Source organism: Lytechinus pictus, unplaced genomic scaffold, assembly GCF_037042905.1.
Source record: "Lytechinus pictus isolate F3 Inbred unplaced genomic scaffold, Lp3.0 scaffold_19, whole genome shotgun sequence".
NCBI classification, from domain to species: Eukaryota; Metazoa; Echinodermata; class Echinoidea; order Temnopleuroida; family Toxopneustidae; genus Lytechinus; species Lytechinus pictus.
This window is the reverse complement of record NW_026974140.1, coordinates 1,932,234-1,955,697: the sequence shown is the minus strand read 5'-3', so window position 1 is coordinate 1,955,697 and position 23,464 is coordinate 1,932,234. Positions and strand designations below refer to the sequence as shown.

Sequence of the window (23,464 nt, the reverse complement as noted above, 5' to 3'; positions counted from 1 at the left end):
CTTTCGCACCGGACGATAATAGCAAACTAATTTTAAATTTTGAATTTAGCCACCAAAATTACACCTGTGCAAGCACGGGGACTAATTGCATTAGCCCCGTGGTGCATTCTGTACAAATGCGTGAGGTAAACATACCCTCTCTTGAACAGGAGATGGCGCTTCACTGTAGGTGTATGGGCAGCCGTTTGAAAGAAACACTCTATTCGAACGCCGAACGGGAAAAATAAATATTTAACCAAACCACTGGTACCGAGTCTATACCAAGAAGAAGCACCGAAGTTAGTTCGGTGAGAAGAAGTCGCCATAGCATAGAGTGTGTACAGAAAATTTCAGCTCGATTTCGTAGAGGGCGCTATACATTAGATTCGCGAACATCTCAAAAACACACGAGTGAAATTAGGGAGAAGAGAGGATCAAAACCTCCAGGTAAAATACCCCCCTTTCATATAGCTACATTTAATTTAATTTTTTGTTTGTATTAATATTCATTTGTAACGTGGAGGCATTTTTGGGGGTGTTTAGCGCATTATTTGAACGTATTTTTGTTCTAAACCATGCTAGTAGTCCCACCTAACGAAGATACACGGTTTGGTACGGAAACGGCGCATACGTGCCAAAATTACACGTATGCGCCGTTGCCGTAGAAAACCATGTATCTTTGTTAGGTTGGACTAGCTTGGTGTGGGAAAAAAACAATTACGTTGAAATAATGCGCTAAAGACCCCCAAAAGGCATCGAAGTTACATACAATTCTAAACTAAAATTAAATGTGAAAAAGGGGTGTTTTACCTAGAGGTTTTGATCTTCTCTTCTCCCTAATTTCACTCGTGTGTGTATGAGATGTTCGAGAATCAAATGTATAACGCCCTCTACAGAATCGAGCTGAAATCTTCAGTACACACTACATGTATATGGCGACTTTGGCTTGGTATAGACTCGGTACCAGTGGTTTGGTTCAATATTTATTTTTCCCGTTTGGCGTTTGAATAGAGTATTTCTTTCAAACGGCTGCCCATACACCTACAGTGAAGCGCCACCTCCAGTTCAAGAGAGGGTTTCCGTGTTTTGGTGAGTTTCATTTTTCACTAGTTTGTAGTTATTATTAAATATTCATAAATGTTTCAAACACACAGGCGGATACCGCCGCAGATGTGCAAGAATTTTAGAGCTAACTTCGGTCCTTATCAAAACTACAGCGAAGGCGAATTCTGACCGAGCACTCGAACGACAACAGCGAGATCGAAGCCGATGCTCGATGTGGCTGAAATTCAGGTTATGGATTGATGAGATAGTAGTGAATAAATGTGGAAAATTGAGCTAAAATTAGTTTGCTATCATCGTCCGGTACGGAAGCACACTAGCGCCAGAAGGCATGGGTCACGTACCCGACATGCCTCTAACTAGAGTCTAGACGCTGTACTTTCTACAATAAAAAAAAAAAAAATTAAAAAATTAAAATGGCATGGGTCATGTATCCGACATGCAAACTGCTACAAAAATACACTTGGTGAGGCAAGTCCAAAATTCCAAATACAACTCTGATCATGTCAAAATAAATTGAAATAAAATTCAGATGTGGTGAGTCTCACAAAATGAACTTAAATGACAGATTTTAAATTTGAATATTGTTAAAAATATTCTTAACATTTAAATTGGATTGGCGTCTTGGCTCGGCAAGTGTACGTTCACAACATGCAACTCGCTAACCGGTAGCGCGTACGTACATTGTAGGCTTACCTTCGTCGTCTGGTACTCCGCACTGATGGGCTTCCCTATCCCTTCGAACACTCCAGTACATGTATTTCCATGAATTAGGGGGCCGATTTGTAATATGAACTATTTTTACAAACCGAACTGTCATGAACCTAGTTCGAGATTTTTCATGCTTTTGGTACCAAATATAGAATGCACAAGCTAAGGGATGACACATCTTTAAGTTTCATGACAGTTTTGGTAGCCAAAGTAATTCATGGTTTCAGAAACCAAACATGTCACAAATCAGAATTACACTTTCACATGATGCTAGAGTAGTATTGGATAATTGACTGAATTTAAAACTTCCAAAATAATTTTGTATTCAAATATGTATAGGAATTGTTACCTTTATCAGGAACATGTGGACTTACATTGCAAAGTACACAAGCGCATTTAATTATATGGAAGAGGAAAACTCCTTGAATGTGGAAGCACTATGCGTGTGTGCGCTGTATGGTAGGTGTCTATTAAACACATCGACGCTGTACATTGAAACTGACACCCCTTGAAAAATTGCACTTTACTCGCAAAACAAAGAAAATGCGCACGGCACTATGCGCACCACGCTTAGAAACTGCTTGTGGTCGAAGTTCCGATCAAAAAAGAAGAGAAAATCAGTGAAAATCAGTGAAGAAAAGAAATGGTCAGGTAAATTAACCACCCATGACGAAAAACCTCCGTTTGAGAAGACTATACCCCCGTTTCTTTTTCACCAATTCTCTTCTCCAAGTACTATAAGCCCTAAATATAAAAACACCTGTTTCTTGACCTCGGTCCAAAGATAACACGACAGTCCAGCACACACAGCAGGGGGCCACACACGATGGATTGCAACGTGTCTATAAGAGCCTGCTATGGAGTTCCGTGTATACACGCGGTGAAGTGCAACTTTTTTTCTTCTTTCTTTCTTCCTTTCTTTCTTCCTTCCTTTCTTTCTTTCTTTATTTCTTTCTTTCTTCCTTTCTTTCTTCCTTCCTTTCTTTCTTTCTTTATTTCTTTCTTTCTTTCCTAATTCTTTCTTTCTGTCTGGCTGTTTTATCAATGCGCGAGTGAACGGCATGCATCCCATATTTTCTTGCTGGACGGACAGAAACTATGGGATGCATCGCAGCGCTAAGGGCAGTCCCTGCATGCAAACCATACCCTAATTTTTATTCGCTTATTTTCCTTATTTCGAGGTCGATTTTCTTCGTTCGAAATTGAGAAAGGACTAATATTGGATGTCTGAATACAATATGCCTTTGAAAACGTGATTAAATATCGAAGACAATAATTTCATTCCGAAGTTCCTTCTAAAGGCAGAGAAGTCTTACGTAATAGCACAGCTGTTGTTTATCATTTCGTCCTTGGCTTTACTGGCCTGTGGAGGTGAAATTGAGACAACGGGGATTACCTGGCCAAGATGGGTTTATCGGGGCTCGGAAATGTTCAAATGAGAAATGAGAGTTTCAAACGAAAAATGGGGTCTAATACCGCAGTTTGCGATCCCAAGTGCGGTGAAACCTCAAACGGGGTATTTTCGTAATGCCAGCACACCAACAGAATGTAGGAAGTCTACATTCTGTCTGACTGCGCAATATGACATGAGCACACATGCATTTCTATGTATCTGCGCTTGCGTTTTTTGGTGCGCAGCACATAGAGAAGCGAGATTTTTTTTTTCACTTGATATGGGTTCCTAATACAATTCGTAATCATTTCCATTCATTAAAATTCAGATCTTCTGGTCCAACAATAAGGTTATACACGCACATCAAAGTTAAAAATCTGTGAGCATGCCTATGTGCATCTAGTGTGTAAAAATGGTAAAAACATGCTTTTTGTAAATTCGTCATAACTTAAGAATGCATGGAAACCCTCATTTTTAATTACATATTCTAAAAGCTTATGAGTTCAATTGACATTCGTCAGTCAGCTCCCATAGCCTGTTTGACAGATACCTATGTTACACATGTCAGTGTTGCCGTGTCTTGAGTCTTGACCATGCAAGTCAAATAATCTCTAACATATAACATTGTGTTTAGAGCATCTCATATTAGTTCAGTGAAAAGCAGATAGTATAATTTAAAATACTCTTTTGTAAAAATATTTATCATAAACTATTTCTCCTGTATGAATTTGTATAATATATTTTATTTATGGTGAATATTTCTTTTAAAATTTATGCAAGATCAAATTTCCAAAATGTACCCCTTTACCTTGGAATGCCCACTCGAGTTGGCAGAATCAATATAGTACATGTATTTGGGCTTGATAGATTGGGCATCTAGTTTTTAATCTTTTGTTGATTACTGAATCGTATTTAACAACTTCTCTAACATTTCAGTTTTCAGTTCAGTAAGTTCAATGGATGGGGCGACATAGCAGAGCTGCAGCCTGTCACTACATGAAGAGAAGGAAGAAGAGGCAGAGACGGTGCAATCAATATTTCAGAAGAGGACAGTTTGAGTCCCAATTCTCCACACTTCAGATTCAAGGAAAGGACTTGAAACAAAAAAGCTTGTCAAGACATGAACTGTTGCAGGTCAAAGAGGACACAAATACGTCATCTAATGATCCCCTCCCACCAGTAACAGACATTATTTGTGATGCTAGCAAACAAAGCATTACTCAGTTGACTGATTACTCCATAAGTGATCCTCAAGAAAATTGCTTGTCAAAAAACGAACAGTTGGAATTTGAAGAGGACAGTGATCCTGCATCTGAAAGTTCCCTCCCACCATTTGTAAATATCTGTAGTGATGATGACAATCGAAGCACAAGTTCTGTTCCATGCAGTGATGTGACCTCGGCTGAATTTAACCCTGGTGGTTCTTTTACGCAAACAGATGAGAAGACAAGGTCGTCGGTTTCTGTTAAGAGTGTGAAACCCTCTAACTGGGAATTTCTAAGAGATCCATTATTTCTTAGATACAAGGAATTTGTACTGTTGTCGTCTCGACTGAACAAGGTGAGCTCAAAGTGGAAAGTAATTTGTTTATGTATGTTTTTCTGCATGCATAATGACATATGACTCTTGTTATGGGTAATGGAACTTACATGCTTTGTGTGCCATTTAATATTTCATGGACATTCAAAGCTGTTTTCACATCTTCATGTTGCCCATGCGTTGTTTGATGGACCTGGATTGATTGTACAGTGTGGTCAGGGGGGATGTCCCCGGACTTTCCCTACATTTAATTCGCTTAGAAAACATCTACTTAGGTTACACGATCATGAACTTGGCAATCAGCAAACTGTTGATGTTGGCAATCATGAAAATAACGATGATGAACAAGACCTTGATGACCCAGTACCCCCAGCAGCAGGTTATAATGAAGACATACCAGAGAGAAATGATGAAAATAATGAAATATTTGATAATTTACATCTACAGAAAAGGGCAGCACTTTTCATCACTGCTTTACTCTCTCAGTCTAATGTAACTTACACAACTGTTCAAAGAGTTGTGGATCAATCATCATCTTTCATTACTGATATAGTGACAGATTTAGAACAAAAAACTACAGCATTTCTACAAACAAAAGATATTGATGAAAATTCAGCTGGATGTAAGGAACTGCTTGATTCATTTAAGGAAGCTCGGAACCCATTTCTTTCTTTACGCTCGCGATATGAACAAGAGCAATATTTTCAGCAGGAACTTGGATTGATTAAACCTAATACTGTTTCTCTTGGAAATCGCTTTGATGTTCGAGTGGATAAATCAACTGGTGATGCCAGACAAGTTCTTGTGCAAGACACATTTCAGTATATTTCACTGAAGGAAACACTTGGAATTTTGTTAAGTAATCCTAATCTTGTAGCTGAGATACGCTGCATGTCCCCGTCAGCTGATGGTGTAAGGAGACATTTTTGTGATGGTACACATTTCAGGCTTCATCCCTTGTTTTCAGAATGTCCACATGCCTTGCAAATTGCATTGTACTGCGATGATTTTGAGGTGACAAATCCGATCCGATCAAAGCGTGGTATTCATAAGCTGGGAGCACTGTATTACACTTTACAAAACATACCTGCCAGACTGAATGCTACTTTGCCATTTATCCAATTGCTTGGCCTGTTTCATAGTCTGGACCGTGACAAGTATGGATTTCGACCCATTCTGGAACCGTTCATTGAGGAATTGGCGCAACTGGAATCGGACAATGGAGCAGAGATCACATTAAGAAATGGAGATGTTCAGAAAATCAGAGGAACTTTGGTTCAAACACCTGCAGATAACCTAGGTGCAAACAGTTTGTGCGGTTTTGTAGAAAGTTTTCGAGCAAACTACCCATGTAGAACATGTATGACCCCAAGACATGAAATGCAAGTACTTTTTCATGATGATCAGTGTCAAAAGAGAACTCGAGCTGAGCATGAACTTCATGTGCAGTCTGTTATGCTTGATCGACAGGCATGCTCTAACCATGGAGTGAAAAGTGCATGTGTTCTAAACAATTCACGTTACTTTCACGTCACAGAAAACTTTTGTCCCGATGTGATGCACGACATTCTTGAGGGTGTAGGTAAACTTGAGTGCAAATTAGTTCTTAGGCATCTGATATATGAAGAAAAACTGTTCACACTCAATATTTTGAATGACAGACTGAGTTCTTTCTCATATGGCTTTGCAGATGTGAAGAATAAGCCATCTCTAATATGTAAAAGTTCTCTGCTTAGTGAAGATAGTTCTTTCAAGAACTCTGCATCACAGATGTGGTGCTTCATAAGAATTCTGCCCCTCGTGATCGGCAATAAAATTCCCAGAGATAATCAATACTGGGAATTGCTTATCTTGCTAAGAAGGATAATGGACATTGCTTTTGCCAAAGAAATTACAGAATCCATGATTAGCCACCTTAGATACCACATAGAGGATCACCACACTTTGTTTAAGAAGTTGTTTCCAGTTAAGAATCTTACTCCGAAACATCACTTCATGATACATTATCCTTTCATGATCGAGAAAGTAGGACCTCTTATCAACTGCTGGTGCATGAGATATGAGGCCAAGCATGCTATTGCAAAATGTTTGGCAACTGTTGTTGGAAATTTCAAGGACATTGTCAAAACTGTTGCAGAGAGACATCAGATCATCCAGTGCCATAGGTGGTTTACGGATGGGGTTGGACAGAAACCTGTAATCAGGAATGCTGCTACACAGCTGATTAGAGAAACTGAGGGATGTGCTACACTTCTTTCAAAATTTCCAAACTTGTGCGAGGTTGACGAAATTATGGTGACCAAGCGTATCTGCATCCATGGCACCGAGTATCGATCAGGAATGAGTGTTAACATAAGTGTTGAGGATTGCATGCCATCTTTTGGAAAGTTGATTGATGTGTACTTGATTGGAAGGGATGTATACTTGTTTGGCACAATGTGGGAAACTCTTGCATTTGATGATCACTTCTATGCATACGAAGTCCTGCCAAGGTATCCTGTGGAGACTTTCCTTCTTAAGCAGGATGAATTAAGAAGTTACCAGCCTCTTCAAGTTGTAAGCTCATATGATGAACAGGAAAAGGAACTCCAGTACATTTCACAGAGAAGTGCTGTTGTCTAAACAGGTAGAATGAATAATAACATGGTTTTAAGAATTATTTCTTTTCACAGGGCCAGATTTATTGTCATTTTTTTTTTTTTGGGGGGGGAATGGTAATTTAAATTATACACTCATGTAGCACTCTTGAACATATTAATTTCAGTGGCTGTGTGAAATTGCAGAGATAGACGTCTGCAATTCATGTACGAGTATGCACATGCAGGCGCCAAAAAATATTTCCCACCATTGGTACCGTAAGCGATCAGCTTATACTGCACATCGTTTTTCATTGATTTTATGAAATTGCTAATTTCTCTTTACAGATTAAAAATGGCAGCACATAATTTCTGCGTAAGTTATGGACAAAGGACCAAATTGTTGACAGTTTCAGCAGATCAAGAACTTCTCCAAACTTTGAAGTCAAAGATCAACTTGAAGTTTTCTGTAGACAGCAGTGATTACACAATTAAACTCAAGCTAGAACAGTTTCAGTCTGATGTAGATATTGATCAAGAAGATCCGGATGATCTTGAATTATTGAAAAATGGAGGCAGCATTCTTCTGGAAAAGGTCGGCGATTGTGCATCAATCTCTTCAGATGTTCAGAACCAATGCCCAGAGAGATCAACCCCAGACAAAGCTAACATCCAGGAATCATTGGACAGCCCTGCATCTCAGAGACTACCTGACAAACCAGCAACATCATCAAAGGCCAAGGTAATATATTGCTACATATAAATAGAGCTCATTCATCATAAGATATTTTATCCAGAAACTTTAATGGTTTCATCCTTAACCTGGTGTAGTGATTTTTTAGAAATGTGCCATACAGAGTGAGTCAGAAGAAATTTCCCAACTTTATAATTTGAAGTATGAACATAAATAGGACCTACCATTATAAAGTCACGTGACATTTTGTGTTAGCATGTCAGCCCCAAAAATGCACGTTTTCGTGATTTGTGTACAAAACCTATGGAAATACCATTTTTCTGAAAAGAGATACAGTATTTGGCCTTGTTTTTATTGCAGACATTTGCTTTGGGGCTCAAAATAGTGGAAATAGGATAAAACAATAAAATACATACATGTACGTAGAAAAACAAAAAATACTAAAAGTATCAAAATAATACAAAACAAGGAAGTAGTGGCCTCTTCACAGTATTTTTGTTGTAATATTATTTTCAACTTGTCTAAAGGAGTGAAAAGTAATGTTCAATTATGAAAAATATATCATTTATGGACGGAAATGTGAGTTTCATGACCTTAAAAATAATTTTTAACATTTAAATTATCATGATAGTAACTTGACGTGTGTACAAATTTTTGTGACGATTGGGCATTTCACAGCCAAGATTTGGGGGTGGGGCCTTAATGGGCCATTATGAAACAGTTTTTAATGTGTGCATATCTGTTTCTGTCTCTCTGACTCTCTTTGTTCAAAACACTGTATTATTCCTCACCCAGCCACTTGGCGCAAGTGAGATTTGCAGTCTTCTAGATACTGTCTGACAGTGGCGTACTGACAGGTGGTATGGACAATGTATTGGAGGGGCTCCGCATTGTGGATTATGGATTGTGGATAATGCAGCGCCCCTCCAATGCATTGTCCAAGCCACCTGTCAGTACGCCACTGCTGTCTGATGTTCACTCATGTGTGCAAACTGCAACTTAGATTAAAATGAAAGGGATAACGAAAGATGCTGAGAAGATAACTCTACCAAGACACGTCATGAAACCAATTATTGTTCTTGGGACATTCATTCTGACTCGCTCTGTATAGGAATTATAATTTGTCATATTGTAGCATTTTTCTGTTTGTGCATGTTTGGTTTGATATCTTTGAGGAATTGATCTAGTAGGAATAGAAATTTACTCGCATAGAGTTATTTTTTATTTTTTTTATTGTCACATATATTTTACCCCTGTTCTCCTCATCACTTTCAAGGCACTAAATGGTACAGCCCCTCATCAGAATTAATCCACAGTTATACTCCAGCTAGATGTCTTCGTTCCTCTTCACACAACCTGCTCACAGTACCTCCTTCCCGTACAAAAACCTTTGGGGAAAGGGTCTATTCTTATGCTGCACCAAAACTTTGGAACAGCTACCAGATTCTCTAAAATCCCAGATGACAAGTGACCAATTCAAAAAGAAACTGAAATCCCACCTCTACTCCATAGCTTATGTTTAAAAAAAATTACTGACCCTGTACTTTCATTTAATTTCTTGCTATTTTTGTGTGTTCTATTATAATTATTGTAACCAACTAATTTGTAATTATTGTAAAGCGTGTTGAGATTCTTTACAAGTTTGAAATACGCTGTATAAGAACTAGCTATTATTATTATTAATATTAGTCATAGAAAGCGCCATATATGCTGTGGTATATTATTTTGTGTAACGCCAAAAAAATTCTGTCCTGTCGCACTGCTCTTATTTTTTTTATCACATTTATTTGTAGACATATATGCCTCTCGTGTGTTCTTCACCCTAGTCTCAAATTGTTGATGCCTTTGTCTCCCATGTCAGGTTTTCGATGTGAGGGATATCGTGAGAAATCATCCACGTGGAGGTCGCATCGAAGATGAATATTCCAAAAACAACACCATCACGTCAGAAACACGGCACCTGCTAACAAGTATAGTAGCATCCGAGATGGTGAAAGTATTCACTTAGTAAGCTTATTATAGCCCTGCCAAACTAATTTATAGCCCCGCCAAACTCGTTTGGCGGGGGTAGATAGGAAAGCGTGTTGCCATGGTAACAGCATATTCTTTGAGGAAAAAAAGGTGGGGCAAACTTTGGTATCAAATTACTTCCACATTTCATAAGCATTTCAGATAAAATTTTGCTTACATGTGGGCCTTGAGGTGTAGATGTGCACGAAACATTTATCGACAGTGGCGGAAAGTGTGTTACCATAGTAACGGATTATAGCAAGAAATGGGAAAAACTTTGAAGATCGAACTACACATTTTTGAAGCATTTCAAATAAAATGTGGCACAAATGTATGCCTTGAGGTGTAGATTGCAAGATCCATGTATCAACAGTGGCTGAAAGTGTGTTGCTATGGTTACTGCATGTTATGCCAAAAAAAATTGGAGGAAAATCTTTTGCAGATTGAACTAAGCCTGCAAGTTATTAGGTTTATAATTCATGTTCCCGGGTAATCCAATTTTGACTACAGCAGTAACCATAACCATAATACATAATGTGTTGCAGGATTAGATCTAATTCCCCAGAAGTCATGTTGTGACTTTGATAGGGCCCCTAAAAACACTTGCTCATTTCGGAAAGTCATTTTACTTGCCCTTTTCAGTTGGGTTGTAGAGCCCTACATATAACAAAGTTTTAATAGTAATTTTGCTGGTTCCAAAGATTTTGTCATAAAAAATATGTCTACTTTATAATAAAATAGATATTTTCTACTTACAGTTACCCAAGCAGAGAAGAGAAGATCATGCTAGCAAAGAGAATAATTGCGGCATATCCAAGTCTCGGGTCAAACTCAAAATGTCCCTATGTAAGTGTTTCTTTCCATTTCTAGATGTATTAGTCAGAAAATAATACATGGGTGTATCTATAAATTCTCTACCATCCCTAAGTTTTGCAGTATCTATTTTTATTTAACCTTTCAGGGCACAGTCCTATAGTCAAGGTCTTTGGGTTTATTTTTCATTGCCCATGCAGAGACAGTTAGATATTTCATTTATTTTCCTTATTTCAATTAAAAACTTTTTTCCTCAATCTTTTGATGCTCCAGGACTAGTTGAGGAGATGGGTGGTTGAATCCTTATTCTATTACACCTTCATTCTGTGTAGTGTCCTGGGATCCCCACTCTTGCCCCTCTGTTCACGATCCTGGTGCTCTTCAACTTGAGAATAGGTGGTTACTGTTGTACGATCCTGGTGTCTCTAGTTGAGGAGATGGGTGGTTGAATCTTTATTCTATTACACTTTCATTCTGTGTAGTGTCCTGGGATCCCCACTCTTGCCCCTCTGTTCACGATCCTGGTGCTCTTCAACTTGAGAATAGGTGGTTATTGTTGTACGATCCTGGTGTCTCTAGTTGAGGAGATGGGTGGTTGAATCTTTATTCTATTACACCTTCATTCTGTGTAGTGTCCTGGGATCCCCACTCTTGCCCCTGCGTTCACGATCCTGGTGCTCTTCAACTTGAGAATAGGTGGTTACTGTTGTACGATCCTGGTGTCTCTAGTTGAGGAGATGGGTGGTTGAATAGCCATACCGTATGTTCTGTCTTATTGGTTATTTTGTGGTAACAATAAATACTTGCTCAATTTTTTTAATTTTTTTTAAATATATTTAACAAAGCAAATATCTTGCTTGTTCTACTTTCTTTATTGTTTGAAATTATAAAGAATGGAAAATGATTTCATATCCAACTAAGTTCAAGTTGATTATATCCTTCTATCTGTTCTCTCTCCTACGAGGACATTTGGTTTGATCCCACGGATGCAACCCGTGTATATTTGAGTACCAAACTGAACACCATGAGGAGAAGCCTTCCCCGAGAACATCAGCAGCGTCCTCGCACAGGAAAGTATAAAGGCATAATAAAGGCCCAGAAGAAAGAAAGCATCAAGCGCACATATGACCATCTGCAGGAGATTTCCACTGAAGAAGAGGAGGAGCTGATCCTTTTCAGTAAGAGAGCAACAGCAGACGGCAGAGATGAGATAATATTAGCGATGGACAAGACCTTTCAGAACAGGCGTAATTGGATATTTAATACCACGCCAGGTGTGATGGATATCTTGGAGCGATACCCAAGATTCCGTGATACTCCAGCTCTTGTAAGTAATGTGGGGATTGGCTGTAACCATGCAAGGCCATTGTATATTCCAATACATTTTAAAACAATATTGTTTGATCAAAGAAAATTGATCCAGTTTAATGTTATCTAAGTACATACATCTTTTTTGTTCAGTCCTGTATTTACATAGAACACTTAGAATTTTCTGAACTTGCCTGAACCAGAAGTTACATTGCAGCCCCTGTATAATTTCATATGCTCAGTTGAGTGCAAATCCTATTAAGCCTCTGGTCATTATGTATTGATGAAGTAGCTGAAGTAAAGTACTTTTATTCAAATACCCAGTTGAGTACTGTTGGTCTAACATCCAGATTTAAATTTTTGTTTCCTTTTTTTTTTTTTTGCCTAAGATTTAAAATCTTATTGTGCCCCCTGTTTCCATTTTCTTGTAGGCTCAACTGGAATTCAAACTTCTGTTCCCAGATGCCACATCAAAGTTAATCAGTACCTGGGAGACCAGGTTCGTGCAGGGGATTCTGCACATCGCTAAGATTTCCCGGCTGCCCAAAATCAAGGCGTTGATGGAGGACCTATACAGTCCAGCTTCAAATAACGATGGACAGTACACACCCTCTGATGGTAAAGGCCCAGTCCCACTGGCGTTAAGGAAGATTTGCATATGAATTGCGCACAAAATTGGTTTAGATCTAGCCTATATTCGTTAAACATCCACAATATTTGTGAAACATGCTTGTATGAGTCGGCCGACATCCGCACACGTCTGCATATTATCCGCAATGGCACGTTTTTCCATTCCCAGGATTTTTGTGCTGCTCAAAAATCCTGGGAACGGAAAAACGTGCCTTTGCGGATTTCGGCCGACTCATACATGCATGTTTCACAAATATTGCAGATGTTTAACGAATATAGGCTAGATCTAAACCAATTTTGTGCGCAATTCATACGCAAATCTTCCTAAACGCCAGTGGGAACGGGCCTTAAGATCAAGATGACACATAATATGATGCATATCTCTTTTATTCCATGGTATTGAAACTTGAGACTTAGTGGGAGTTAATTTTTAACTCATTCACTTGATATTGATGCATTTGTTACCCAACAAGTCCTAGCTAATTTTAGCCTTTAATGATATAACTTTAGGTTCAAGTTATGAGAGCCATAGGGGTACTAGAAATATGTCAGCCTTTGGTTTTTCATAATGTACATGTTAAAATCCTAGAGACCAATTTGAAGACAGTTACCTATAATCATTCACACTTATTATTCACTATTTTGCTAAACAACGTTTTCTGTATGTATATTAGCAGACATTTATCTTTAACTGATCACTATTGTTTTAGGGAAGAGGTCACTCTACGCATTCCTTGCTGCCGTGTACCTGCTTCCTTCCAACTCTGGAAAACGGACTTCGTTAACAGACGCTGTCCAGTATTTCCTGGTGACAAAACCGGTATGTATTTGCATATTAAATCTTAGTTATCGTGTATACAGGACCAGACCTCGCTCAGGCAGTGGACATCATGTTCAAGCTGTATTTCAAATTTAACTTCCACCATATGGCTGAATTTAATTTTGGACCAGTCTTACTTTTTTTATGAATTGTACATAGAATCAGCTTCATTGATCTCGACGATTTCATTTAAATCACAGACTCCACACTAATATTTTTTATGCGTTATGTGAATTAATATAATTCAAGGAAAATTGTAGTTTGATGACAAAGTATAGTGTGTGTGTGTGTGTGTGTGTGTGTATTGAGAGTTCCCCAATGTGACATTGTAGAGATTAGCAGAGCTCATGAAGTTTGTGTCTCACATAATACAGAATGTATTAACTTTTGAAGCATAACTCTTAAATGAATTACTACATTTAAAAGAACTTTCTGTTCTACTTTTAAACTGTTCTGCATTCACTGAATGAACAAAAATTTTATTCCATTTCATTTATTGTTAGAGTCATGCACTACATGTATGGACAAATGAAAACATTTTGGACCCTCTGAACATTATCATTTGTAATGTCAGTATTCTCACAGAACAATTAATTTAATTAAATGAAAACGTGTAACTTGAGAAGCATATACAATGTATATACAAACTTGTCATGACATTTTCATTCTTCATACGTTTGTAGCATGGAACCAGTGTAGCCTCTTTCCTTGAAGATGAACAGAGGCAGCCAGTGCAGAAAAGGACCCAACACTACCTGCTAGGAGTAGGCAACAAGCGAAGCCCATCACAGTTCTTCGTCATCATAGACAAGCAAGCAATTCAGTGCAGTACGGGACCAGACATCACTCAAGCAGTAGACGTCATGTTCAAGCTGCACTACATCTTCAATCTCCACTACGCGGCTGAACTGAAATCCTTCTATGCATTCCTTGAACATTATGTTTACGGCATCGGCATTGCAGGAAGTGCTATACCAGTCCGCGCCAAAGACCTTATGTCCAACATCACTGCTGTTAGTAGCAAGGAAGTGGTGTCGTAAGCAGGCCATCCAGTAGCCTTTGATCACTGCATTGGAGTAAGTTTCATGCAAAAGTCTGTCATGTAGAAGTTTTATCCTGGGTTTTATGGAGGTTTGTACCGTTGTGCTCGTGTTGCAAACAAAACATGCTCAAGAGGAGAAAGGAAAGCTATCAAGGATATTAATGACTTACTAGACACTAGTATCATATATGTCTCTGTTGCAGAGTGGCTTGAAGGAAGTGGCACATATTCCTAAGTCGTGATATATAAGACCCATTCAAGTCGATTTGAAGTTCTGACTTACAGTCATCCTCAAAATTATTCATGCCCATTTGAAAGTTGCAGTTTATTGCATTTTTCACACAATTTGAAGTTGGAAGTTACTTGCACATCAGTTAAACATGTTTATTCATCAGATAAAATTATGTAAAATTTTGATGTTCAAAATTATTCATACACTTGAACAATGATTATAATGCTTCACCCGTGGTGTCATAAAGCTCGTGGAGGTGTCTACTGGGATATCAGACCAATTCCTTGTCTCAGATATCCTCATCATTGAGGATGTGTCCTCCCATGCCTTTACATGCACGTTTGTAGGGGTCCAGAGATTATAAGTACTTTATATCTACAGGGGGTGAAGTTATGGATTTTCGGACAGAATTATTTATATCTGTTAATTTTCATGAAAATTCTGTTCTGAAATTATGCAAATATGTACTAGCTCTTCCTAGACCATTGTCAGTGCAGAAATTTACTGTTGCACTATCCCAGGAACCCTCATGTGCCTGACTTTGTTCTTGTTCAAAATGTTGAAGGAGGCCATGGTGGTGGTGGTTGGGTCAATGCCAGATGCCTGTGCTATGTCACTAATCTCACAGTATGAAACAATGAATTACAATATATCACGTGTGAACTATACAGGGAGATTTGATCATGCTGAGATAAGTCTGTTGTGATTTTATCCGTAGTAATGTCATCAAGAAGGTGAAATTAGCATTCGTGATAGGGTATTTACTGGTATTGTGTGTAGCCTGTAGCCTAGGGGATACTGTGATTGCAAAGACATGACCAGTATAAGAGTCCGATAGGTTTGTTTGATGATAGTTCATGGCGATTTTGAGGGGAAAACTTGTGATCAAAGATATCAATCACTTTCTTTCCGTCACAAAATGATGGGTCAATATTTGATGCTCATGTGAATCATTATAGTACATCTATCTCTTAGCACACTTAGCATATAATTAAAAAGTCGACTCTTGTGTTCATGGAGTTGGAGTCACGACCACCAACAGGGAGTCGCGACTCCAACTCCATGAACACAAGAGTCGACTTTTTAATTATATGCTAAGTGTGCTAAGAGATAGATTTAGCAACCTAGTCGTGCAACTCTAATGATCATTAACATTTTTATGCCTCTGCCACGAAGTGGCCGGAGGCATTATGTTTTCGGGTTGTCCGTCCGTACGTACGTCCCGTTCTCGTTATCGCATTTACTCAAGAACTGATTGACAGATGATAACCAAACTTGGTCCATGTTTGTATCTTGGGGTGCCAATGAGCTGATTAGATTTTGGGGTCATGAGGTCAAAGGTCAAAGGTCACAGGGCTCATTATATATGCAAAAATAGCTCATTATTGCATTATCACAAGAATGACTTGATGGATTCGCACTAACCTAGGATCATGTATGCTACTTGGGGTGCCAATAAACTGATGAAATTTTGGGGTCATGAGGTCAAAGGTCACAGGGCTCATTATATATGCAAAACTAGCTCATTATTGCATTATCACAAGAACAACTTGATGGATTCTCACTAACCTAGGTTCATGTATGCTACTTGGGGTGCCAATGAACTGATGAAATTTTGGGGTCATGAGGTCAAAGGTCACAGGGCTCATTATATATGCAAAACTAGCTCATTATTGCATTATCACAAGAACAACTTGATGGATTCTCACTAACCTAGGTTCATGTATGCTACTTGGGGTGCCAATGAACTGATGAAATTTTAGGGTCATGAGGTCAAAGGTCACATGGCTCATTATATATGCAAAACTAGCTCATTATTGCATTATCACAAGAACAACTTGATGGATTCTCACTAACCTAGGTTCATGTATGCTACTTGGGGTGCCAATGAACTGATGAAATTTTGGGGTCATGAGGTCAAAGGTCACAGGGCTCATTATATATGCAAAACTAGCTCATTATTGCATTATCACAAGAACATCTTGATGGATTCTCACTAACCTAGGTTCATGTATGCTACTTGGGGTGCCAATGAACTGATGAAATTTTGGGGTCAAAGGTCACATGGCTCATTATATATGCAAAACTAACTCATTATTGCATTAGCACAAGAACGACTTGATGGATTCTCATTAACCAAGGTTCATGTATGCTACTTGGGGTGCCTGCAATGAACTGATGAAATTTTGGGTCATGAGGTCAAAGGTCACAGGGCTCATATGCAACTATAGCTCATTATCGCATTATCACAAGAACGACTTGATGGATTCTCACCAACTTAGGTTCATGTATGTTACTTTGGGCACCATTGAACTGATTAAATTTGGGGGTCATGAGGTCAAAGGTCATATAGTTGTACTTTTATATGAAAATGGCTCATTATTCCAATAATTCACAATCAATTATTAAAACAACTTCAAAATTGTTTCATGCATGCATGAGGGAGTGACAGTGATAGGATTAGATTATCCGAGTTCTTGAAAAATGTGCGTGAATGTACATGTATGATATATTTTAGATCTGGCAATGGCGGAGGCATGAATTTCGACTGCGCGCAGTCGAAAACCCATCTAGTTTGCATTGTAAAAAAAATAATTCTAGCAGAGTCTGTGTAAATATATAGTTCTTTTGTTGTTTCATGGGCAAATGATTAAAGGACAAATACAAGAATGTTGATCTTTCCATATAATTATATGGTATCAATAATAGAATAATAGATAGAATGTATATGGATACTGATGGGGTGAAATGGAGATTTGTTATCCTGAATCACATTTCTATAGCACAAATAATATATAATCCTGGCTTGTGTATCCAAAAATTATGTTAAAATAATATGTAACAGGATACAAACAGAAAATGGAAGACATTGCAATAGTTCAAATGTAATCTTTCTGGATAAAATATTGCAAAAATAATTGACATTATTGTTCTAAGAGAGCTTTTCTTTGACCTCTGTATGTTAGGAAATTATTACTGAATGAATAGCACAGATACCAAATATCATGTGTTATTTATAGACATACATGTAATTGGCAACACATTGTCATATTTTCAAATCAGATTTCAGCATTCAAATGGGCAACTGCATGGTAATGTTACTTAATCTCTGTCTTGAATTTGTTATATATTAATACTTTCTACCTATTTTATGTACAATTAAAGTGTATTTAAAGATTAGGTGTCATCAATTTAATGAGGGAAATGATCAGGTTTGCCTTGAAATAACTCTTATACATGTTCTTGATTGGTATCAGTGTGAATTGAATTAATGCTTTGCTGGTAAGTGGACCGATATCGATGGGAATTGTGTTTTGAATTTTTCAATTTGTATAATGCATGTATGATATTTTACCATTCAATTTTTGACAGGTGCTATTAAACATAGCACAGTGTGTTAATATGTTGCAGGAAATAAACCATTTTTTAATTTTAATTGATTATGCATGCATTAATTTTATGTGTGGGTGGGTGGATGTGTGTGTGTGTGTGTAACACTTTTAACCCTGTCAAAATCACATTATACATGTCATAGCACCCTTTTCCAAAAGGGAACATATCCCCCTTTTCACGTTCTTTATGACTGTCAAAATCTGTCAAAATCACAGTAAAAGTGTACGGTTACCCTTTTCCGATGAGGGTACATTTAACCCTATCTTTTCCCAACACGTCAAAGAGGCTGTATTTAACACTTTTAATATTGTCATACATTATATACATGTCAAAGCACCCTTTTCACTTTCTATATCATTTTTTGAATCTGTCAAAATCACTATAGAAATGTCACTGTACCCTTTTTAGTAAGGGTACATTGAACCCTAATTTCCCCTTTTCCGAGCATTTCAAACGAGGCTATGTTTAACTCTTTTAATACTGTCAAAATCACATTTAAAATGCCATTATATCCTTTTCTGAAAAGGGCACATTACACCCCCTTTTTCAACACTTTCAAAAAGGGCAAAATGACTTTTAAAACGCTGTCACTCCTCGGCCCTTTTCAGAAGGGTGAATTCACCATTTGTAAAGGTAGATTCAACTCTTTATTTTTTAGAGTGTACTAAATGACTGGCGACCCTCATCCATTATTATGACTGGCGAACCCTTTCTACTATTATCAATAGCTACCCTCATCTACCATAATGACTGGCGAACACCTTCTACTATTATGACTGGCGAATCCTTTCTACTATTTTGACTGGCGAACCCTTTGTACTTTTATGAATAGCGGCCCTCATCCACTATTATGACTGGCGAACCCCTTCTACTATCATGACTGGCGACCCTCATCCACTATTATGACTGGCGACCCTCATCCACTATTATGAATGGCGAACCCCATCTACTATTATGACTGGCGACCCTCATCCACTATTATGACTGGCGACCCTCATCCATTATTATGACTGGCAAACCCTTTCTACTATTATGAATAGCGACCCTCATCCATTATTATGACTGGCGAACCCTTTCTACTATTATGACTGGCGACCCTCATCCACTATTATGACTGGCGAACCCCTTCTACTATTATGACTGGCGACCCTCATCCATTATTATGACTGGCGAACCCTTTCTACTTTTATGAATAGCGACCCTCATCTACCATTATGACTGGCGAACCCCTTCTCATATTATGACTTGCGAACCCCTTTTAGTATTATGACTGGCGACCCTCATCCACTGTTATGACTGACGACCCTCATCCACTATTATGACTGGCAAACCCCAACTACTATTATGACTAGCGACCCTCATCTACCATTATGACTGGCGAACCCCTTCTACTATTATGACTAGCGACCCTCATCTACCATTATGACTGGCGAACCCCTTCTCAGAGCTGCCAAGTTGTATTTTGCATTTTCAGTATTCTTATCTCCCAAAATCAGTATTTTGACAAAAAAATCAGTATTTTTACCGTGTGAGATAAATATTTTGTATTTTCCCCAAATAAAGTGTATTTCATAATAAAATGCTTGGCACACTCGCCCATCACGGCGCTCAAGCTGCATGCAAGCTAAAATGTGCACTGCTCTTGCAGATGAAAAAAAAAAACATTGAAACTTGTGTATATATCTCACCCTGGTTTTTACAAAATGATTGAAAAAAAAAACAAGTTACCTGAAATTACATTGATGTAATAACCATATTTGTGTACGTTTCATGAAATAGAGACATATATAGACGATTTTTCTTAATAAATTTCGATTTTGTAAAAAAAATAAAATAAATACAAAAAACGTATTTTTTAAAGAAAAAACGTACTGCCGTATTTTGGTTGCAAAAACGTACTAAATACGGAAAAATCGTACTACTTGGCAGCTCTGCCTTCTACTATTGTGACTGGCGAACCCCTTTTAGTATTATGACTGGTGACCCTTATGTATTAGTATGACTGGCCAACCCCTTCTACTATTATGACTGGCGACCCTTATGATTAATGTAGCCTCTTCCTTTTTATGACTAGCAACCCTTATCTAGTATTATGAATACCGACCCTCATTGTTGATTATGACTAGCGATCCTTATGATCAATTACCCTTATGGTCCATTATGAATAGCGACCCTTATCTTGCATTATGAAAATCCGACCTTATGACTCATGGTCCTTATGACCTTATGACTAGTGACCCCTTTTGCCTATTATGACTAGCGAGCTTTTGGGTATAGGATTTTACACGTTATGACTAGCGGTCCTTATGACCAGTTAGTATTATGACTTATGGTCCTTATGACTGACGGGCTTATCCCGGAGGGAATAGGGGGTGTTAGGGTACCAATATAGGTGAGTATTTATTTTTCTTTTGTTTAGACTCCTTGGAAGTCTGTTTACCTTGTAATTAAGGGACAATAATTTTCTATTTAAAAAAATTCCCTTTTCCATTTCTGAAAATCAAGAATTCTGTTTGAACATGGAGGAAAAATGGAAATTCCATTTCGTCATAGGTATTTACACACAAAAAAGACAAATTCTGTTTACAGATATATGTGTGTGTGTGTGAGAGAAAGATATAGACCCTATGGGTAAAATGTAGGGCTGAGTAAAAACATTTAAATGTCATTTAATTCAAATGATTGTTAAAAGCATAAAATTTTTCCTGTTTTTACAACTGTTTGACCTTGAGGGGGGGACCGTCCTAAAAATTTGTTGAAATTTCACATCTTTACATCCATGAAATTGCCATCATTTTTCCATATTTCCTTAAAATTGTTTTAATTTAGTTGGAAACTATATAGAAAATGAAGGAAATTCACTTCTTTCTTGACTATAAAAGATAGTTTTCAGTTGATGATACACTAGTCTACATCTCCCTGCATGAATGTCAACATGTGGGACAACATATCGCGTCATATTGTCTCACATATAGACCTTCATGTAAGTAGATCAAGTGTAAGATCAACTGAAAACGATCTTTCAGAGTCAAGAAAGAAGGAAATATCCTTCATTTTCTTTATAGTTTCCAACTAAATCAAAACAATTTCTAGGAAATATGGAAAATAGATGGCCATTTCATGGATGTAAAGATGTGAAATGTGAAATTTCAGCAACTTTTGGGAAGATTTTTTGTCTCACCTGCATAGCAGAGTGAGATACTATAGGCACCGCTTTTCTGACGGCGGCGACGTCAACACCAAATCTTAACCTAAGGTTAAGTTTTTGAAATGACAGCATAACTTAGAAAGTATATGGATCTAGTTCATAAAACTTGGCCATAAGGTTGATCAAGTATTACTGAACATCCTGCATGAGTTTCACGTCACATGAACAAGGTCAAAGGTCATTTAGGGTCAATGAACTTTGGCCAAGTTGGGGGTATCTGTTGAATTAGCATCATAACTTTGAAAGTTTATGGATCTGATTCATGAAACTTAGACATAATAGTAATCAAGTATCACTGAACATCCTGTGCAAGTTTCAGGTCGCATGATCAAGGTCAAAGGTCATTTAGGGTCAATGAACTTTGGCCAAATTGGGGGTATTTGTTGAATTACCATCATAACTTTGAAAGTATGTTGGTCTATTTCTTGAACATCCTGTGCGCATTTTAGGTCACATGACCAAGGTCAAAGGTCAATGAACTTTGGCCATAATGGGGTTATCTGTTGAATTACCATCATAACTTTAAAAGTTTATGGATCTGACTCATGAAACTTGGACAAAAGAGTAATCAAGTATCACTGAACATCCTGTGCACATTTTAGGTCACATGACCAAGGTCAAAGGTCAATGAACTTTGGCCATAATGGGGTTATCTGTTGAATTACCATCTAACTTTAAAAGTTTATGGATCTGACTCATGAAACTTGGACAAAAGATTAATCAAGTTTCACTGAACATCCTGTGCGAGTTTCAGGTCACATGATCAAGGTCAAAGGTCATGTAAGGTCAATGAACTTTGGAAAAAAATGGAACCAGTGGGATTCGAACCTGCCATCCACTGCCTGCCGGGCAGCGACTGAACCACAAGGCTATTCTTGTTTATGGCTAAGTCACGATGAACTGGAATTCAAATACCCTCTATCCTTTTCTTTCTGACTCATTAATATGCAAATGCAGTCCGCCGTCACGGTGGACAATAGATAGTAAATAAAGAGACTTGATAAAAAAAAATACATATTAATGAGTCAGAAAGAAGAGGATCGAAGGTATTTGAATTCCAGTTCATCATGACTTAGCCGTGAACCAGAATAGCCTGGTGGTTACGTCGCTGCCCGGCAGGCAGTGGATGGCAGGTTCAAATCCCACTGGATCCAATTTTTTCTGACTTATGATTTTCATTACAGATCGAGCATGCGATCTTAAACACATAGGAGTAATGCCGAAAATTTGTTTACAAATTATAATTTCCTCCCATTAAAAAAAGCCTCTTTATTTACTATTTATTGTTCACGGCGGACTGCATTTGCATATTAATGAGTCAGAAAGAAGAGGATCGAGGGTATTTGAATCACAGTTCATCGTGACTTAGCTGTGAACCAGAAAAGCCTGGTGGTTAAACCACTGCCCAGCAGGCAGTGGATGGCAGGTTCGAATCCCACTGGTTCCAATTTTTTCTGACTTATGATTTTCATTACAGATCGAGCATGCGATATATCTTAAACACATGGGAGTAATGCTGAAAATTTGTTTACAAATTATAATTTCCTCCCATTAAATAAGCCTCTTTAAGTACTATCTATTGTAAATGGCGGACTGCATTTGCATATTAAATAGTCAGAAAGAAGAGGATCGAGGGTATTTGAATTCCAGTTCATCGTGTCATAGCTGTGAACCAGAAAAGCCTGATGGTTAAGTCGCTGCCCGGCAGGCAGTGGATGGCAGGTTCGAATCCCACTGGTTCCAAATTTTTCTGACTTAGGATTTTCATTACAGATCGAGCATGTGATATCTTAAACACATGGGAGTAATGCCGAAAATTTGTTTACAAATTATAATTTCCTCCCATTAAAAAAGCCTCTTTATTTGCAATCTATTGTCTACGGTGGACTGCATTAGCATATTAATGAGTCAGAAAGAAGAGAATCGAGGGTATTTAAATTCCACTTCAACGTGACTTAGCCGTAAACTAGAATAGCCTGGTGGTTAAGTCGCTGCCTGGCAGGCAGAGGATGGCAGGTTCGGATCCCACTGGTTCCAATTTTTTTCTGGCTTAT

At 38.0% G+C, this 23,464-nt stretch overlaps 1 protein-coding gene across 2 annotated transcripts; it reads left to right on the top strand.

The window, feature by feature from the left end:
• Window positions 1–4,363: 4,363 nt before the first annotated feature.
• Window positions 4,364–18,243, top strand: LOC129261213 (uncharacterized). 2 transcript variants are annotated; one of them, XM_064114419.1, is made up of 8 exons: window positions 4,364–4,705; window positions 7,609–8,002; window positions 9,816–9,961; window positions 10,723–10,810; window positions 11,742–12,104; window positions 12,517–12,703; window positions 13,426–13,535; window positions 14,219–18,243. In XM_064114419.1, exons 2-8 carry the CDS (start codon window positions 7,616–7,618, stop codon window positions 14,573–14,575), a joined length of 1,638 nt encoding a protein of 545 aa, XP_063970489.1. In that variant the 5' UTR covers window positions 4,364–4,705; window positions 7,609–7,615; the 3' UTR covers window positions 14,576–18,243. The 2 variants fall into 2 exon arrangements, with proteins under 2 accessions (XP_063970489.1, XP_063970490.1); XM_064114420.1 differs by lacking the exon at window positions 4,364–4,705 and adding an exon at window positions 7,223–7,310 and having other exon boundaries at window positions 14,219–18,237.
• The last annotated feature ends 5,221 nt before the right edge of the window (window positions 18,244–23,464 follow it).

Bases quoted from the DNA above. Each gene is read 5' to 3' on its own strand.
- LOC129261213 (XM_064114419.1), top strand. From the start codon at position 7,616: ATGGCAGCACATAATTTCTGCGTAAGTTATGGACAAAGGACCAAATTG. The intron at 8,003-9,815 runs GTAATATATTGC...CTCCCATGTCAG, and splicing joins CAACATCATCAAAGGCCAAG to GTTTTCGATGTGAGGGATAT. The intron at 12,105-12,516 runs GTAAGTAATGTG...ATTTTCTTGTAG, and splicing joins TCCGTGATACTCCAGCTCTT to GCTCAACTGGAATTCAAACT.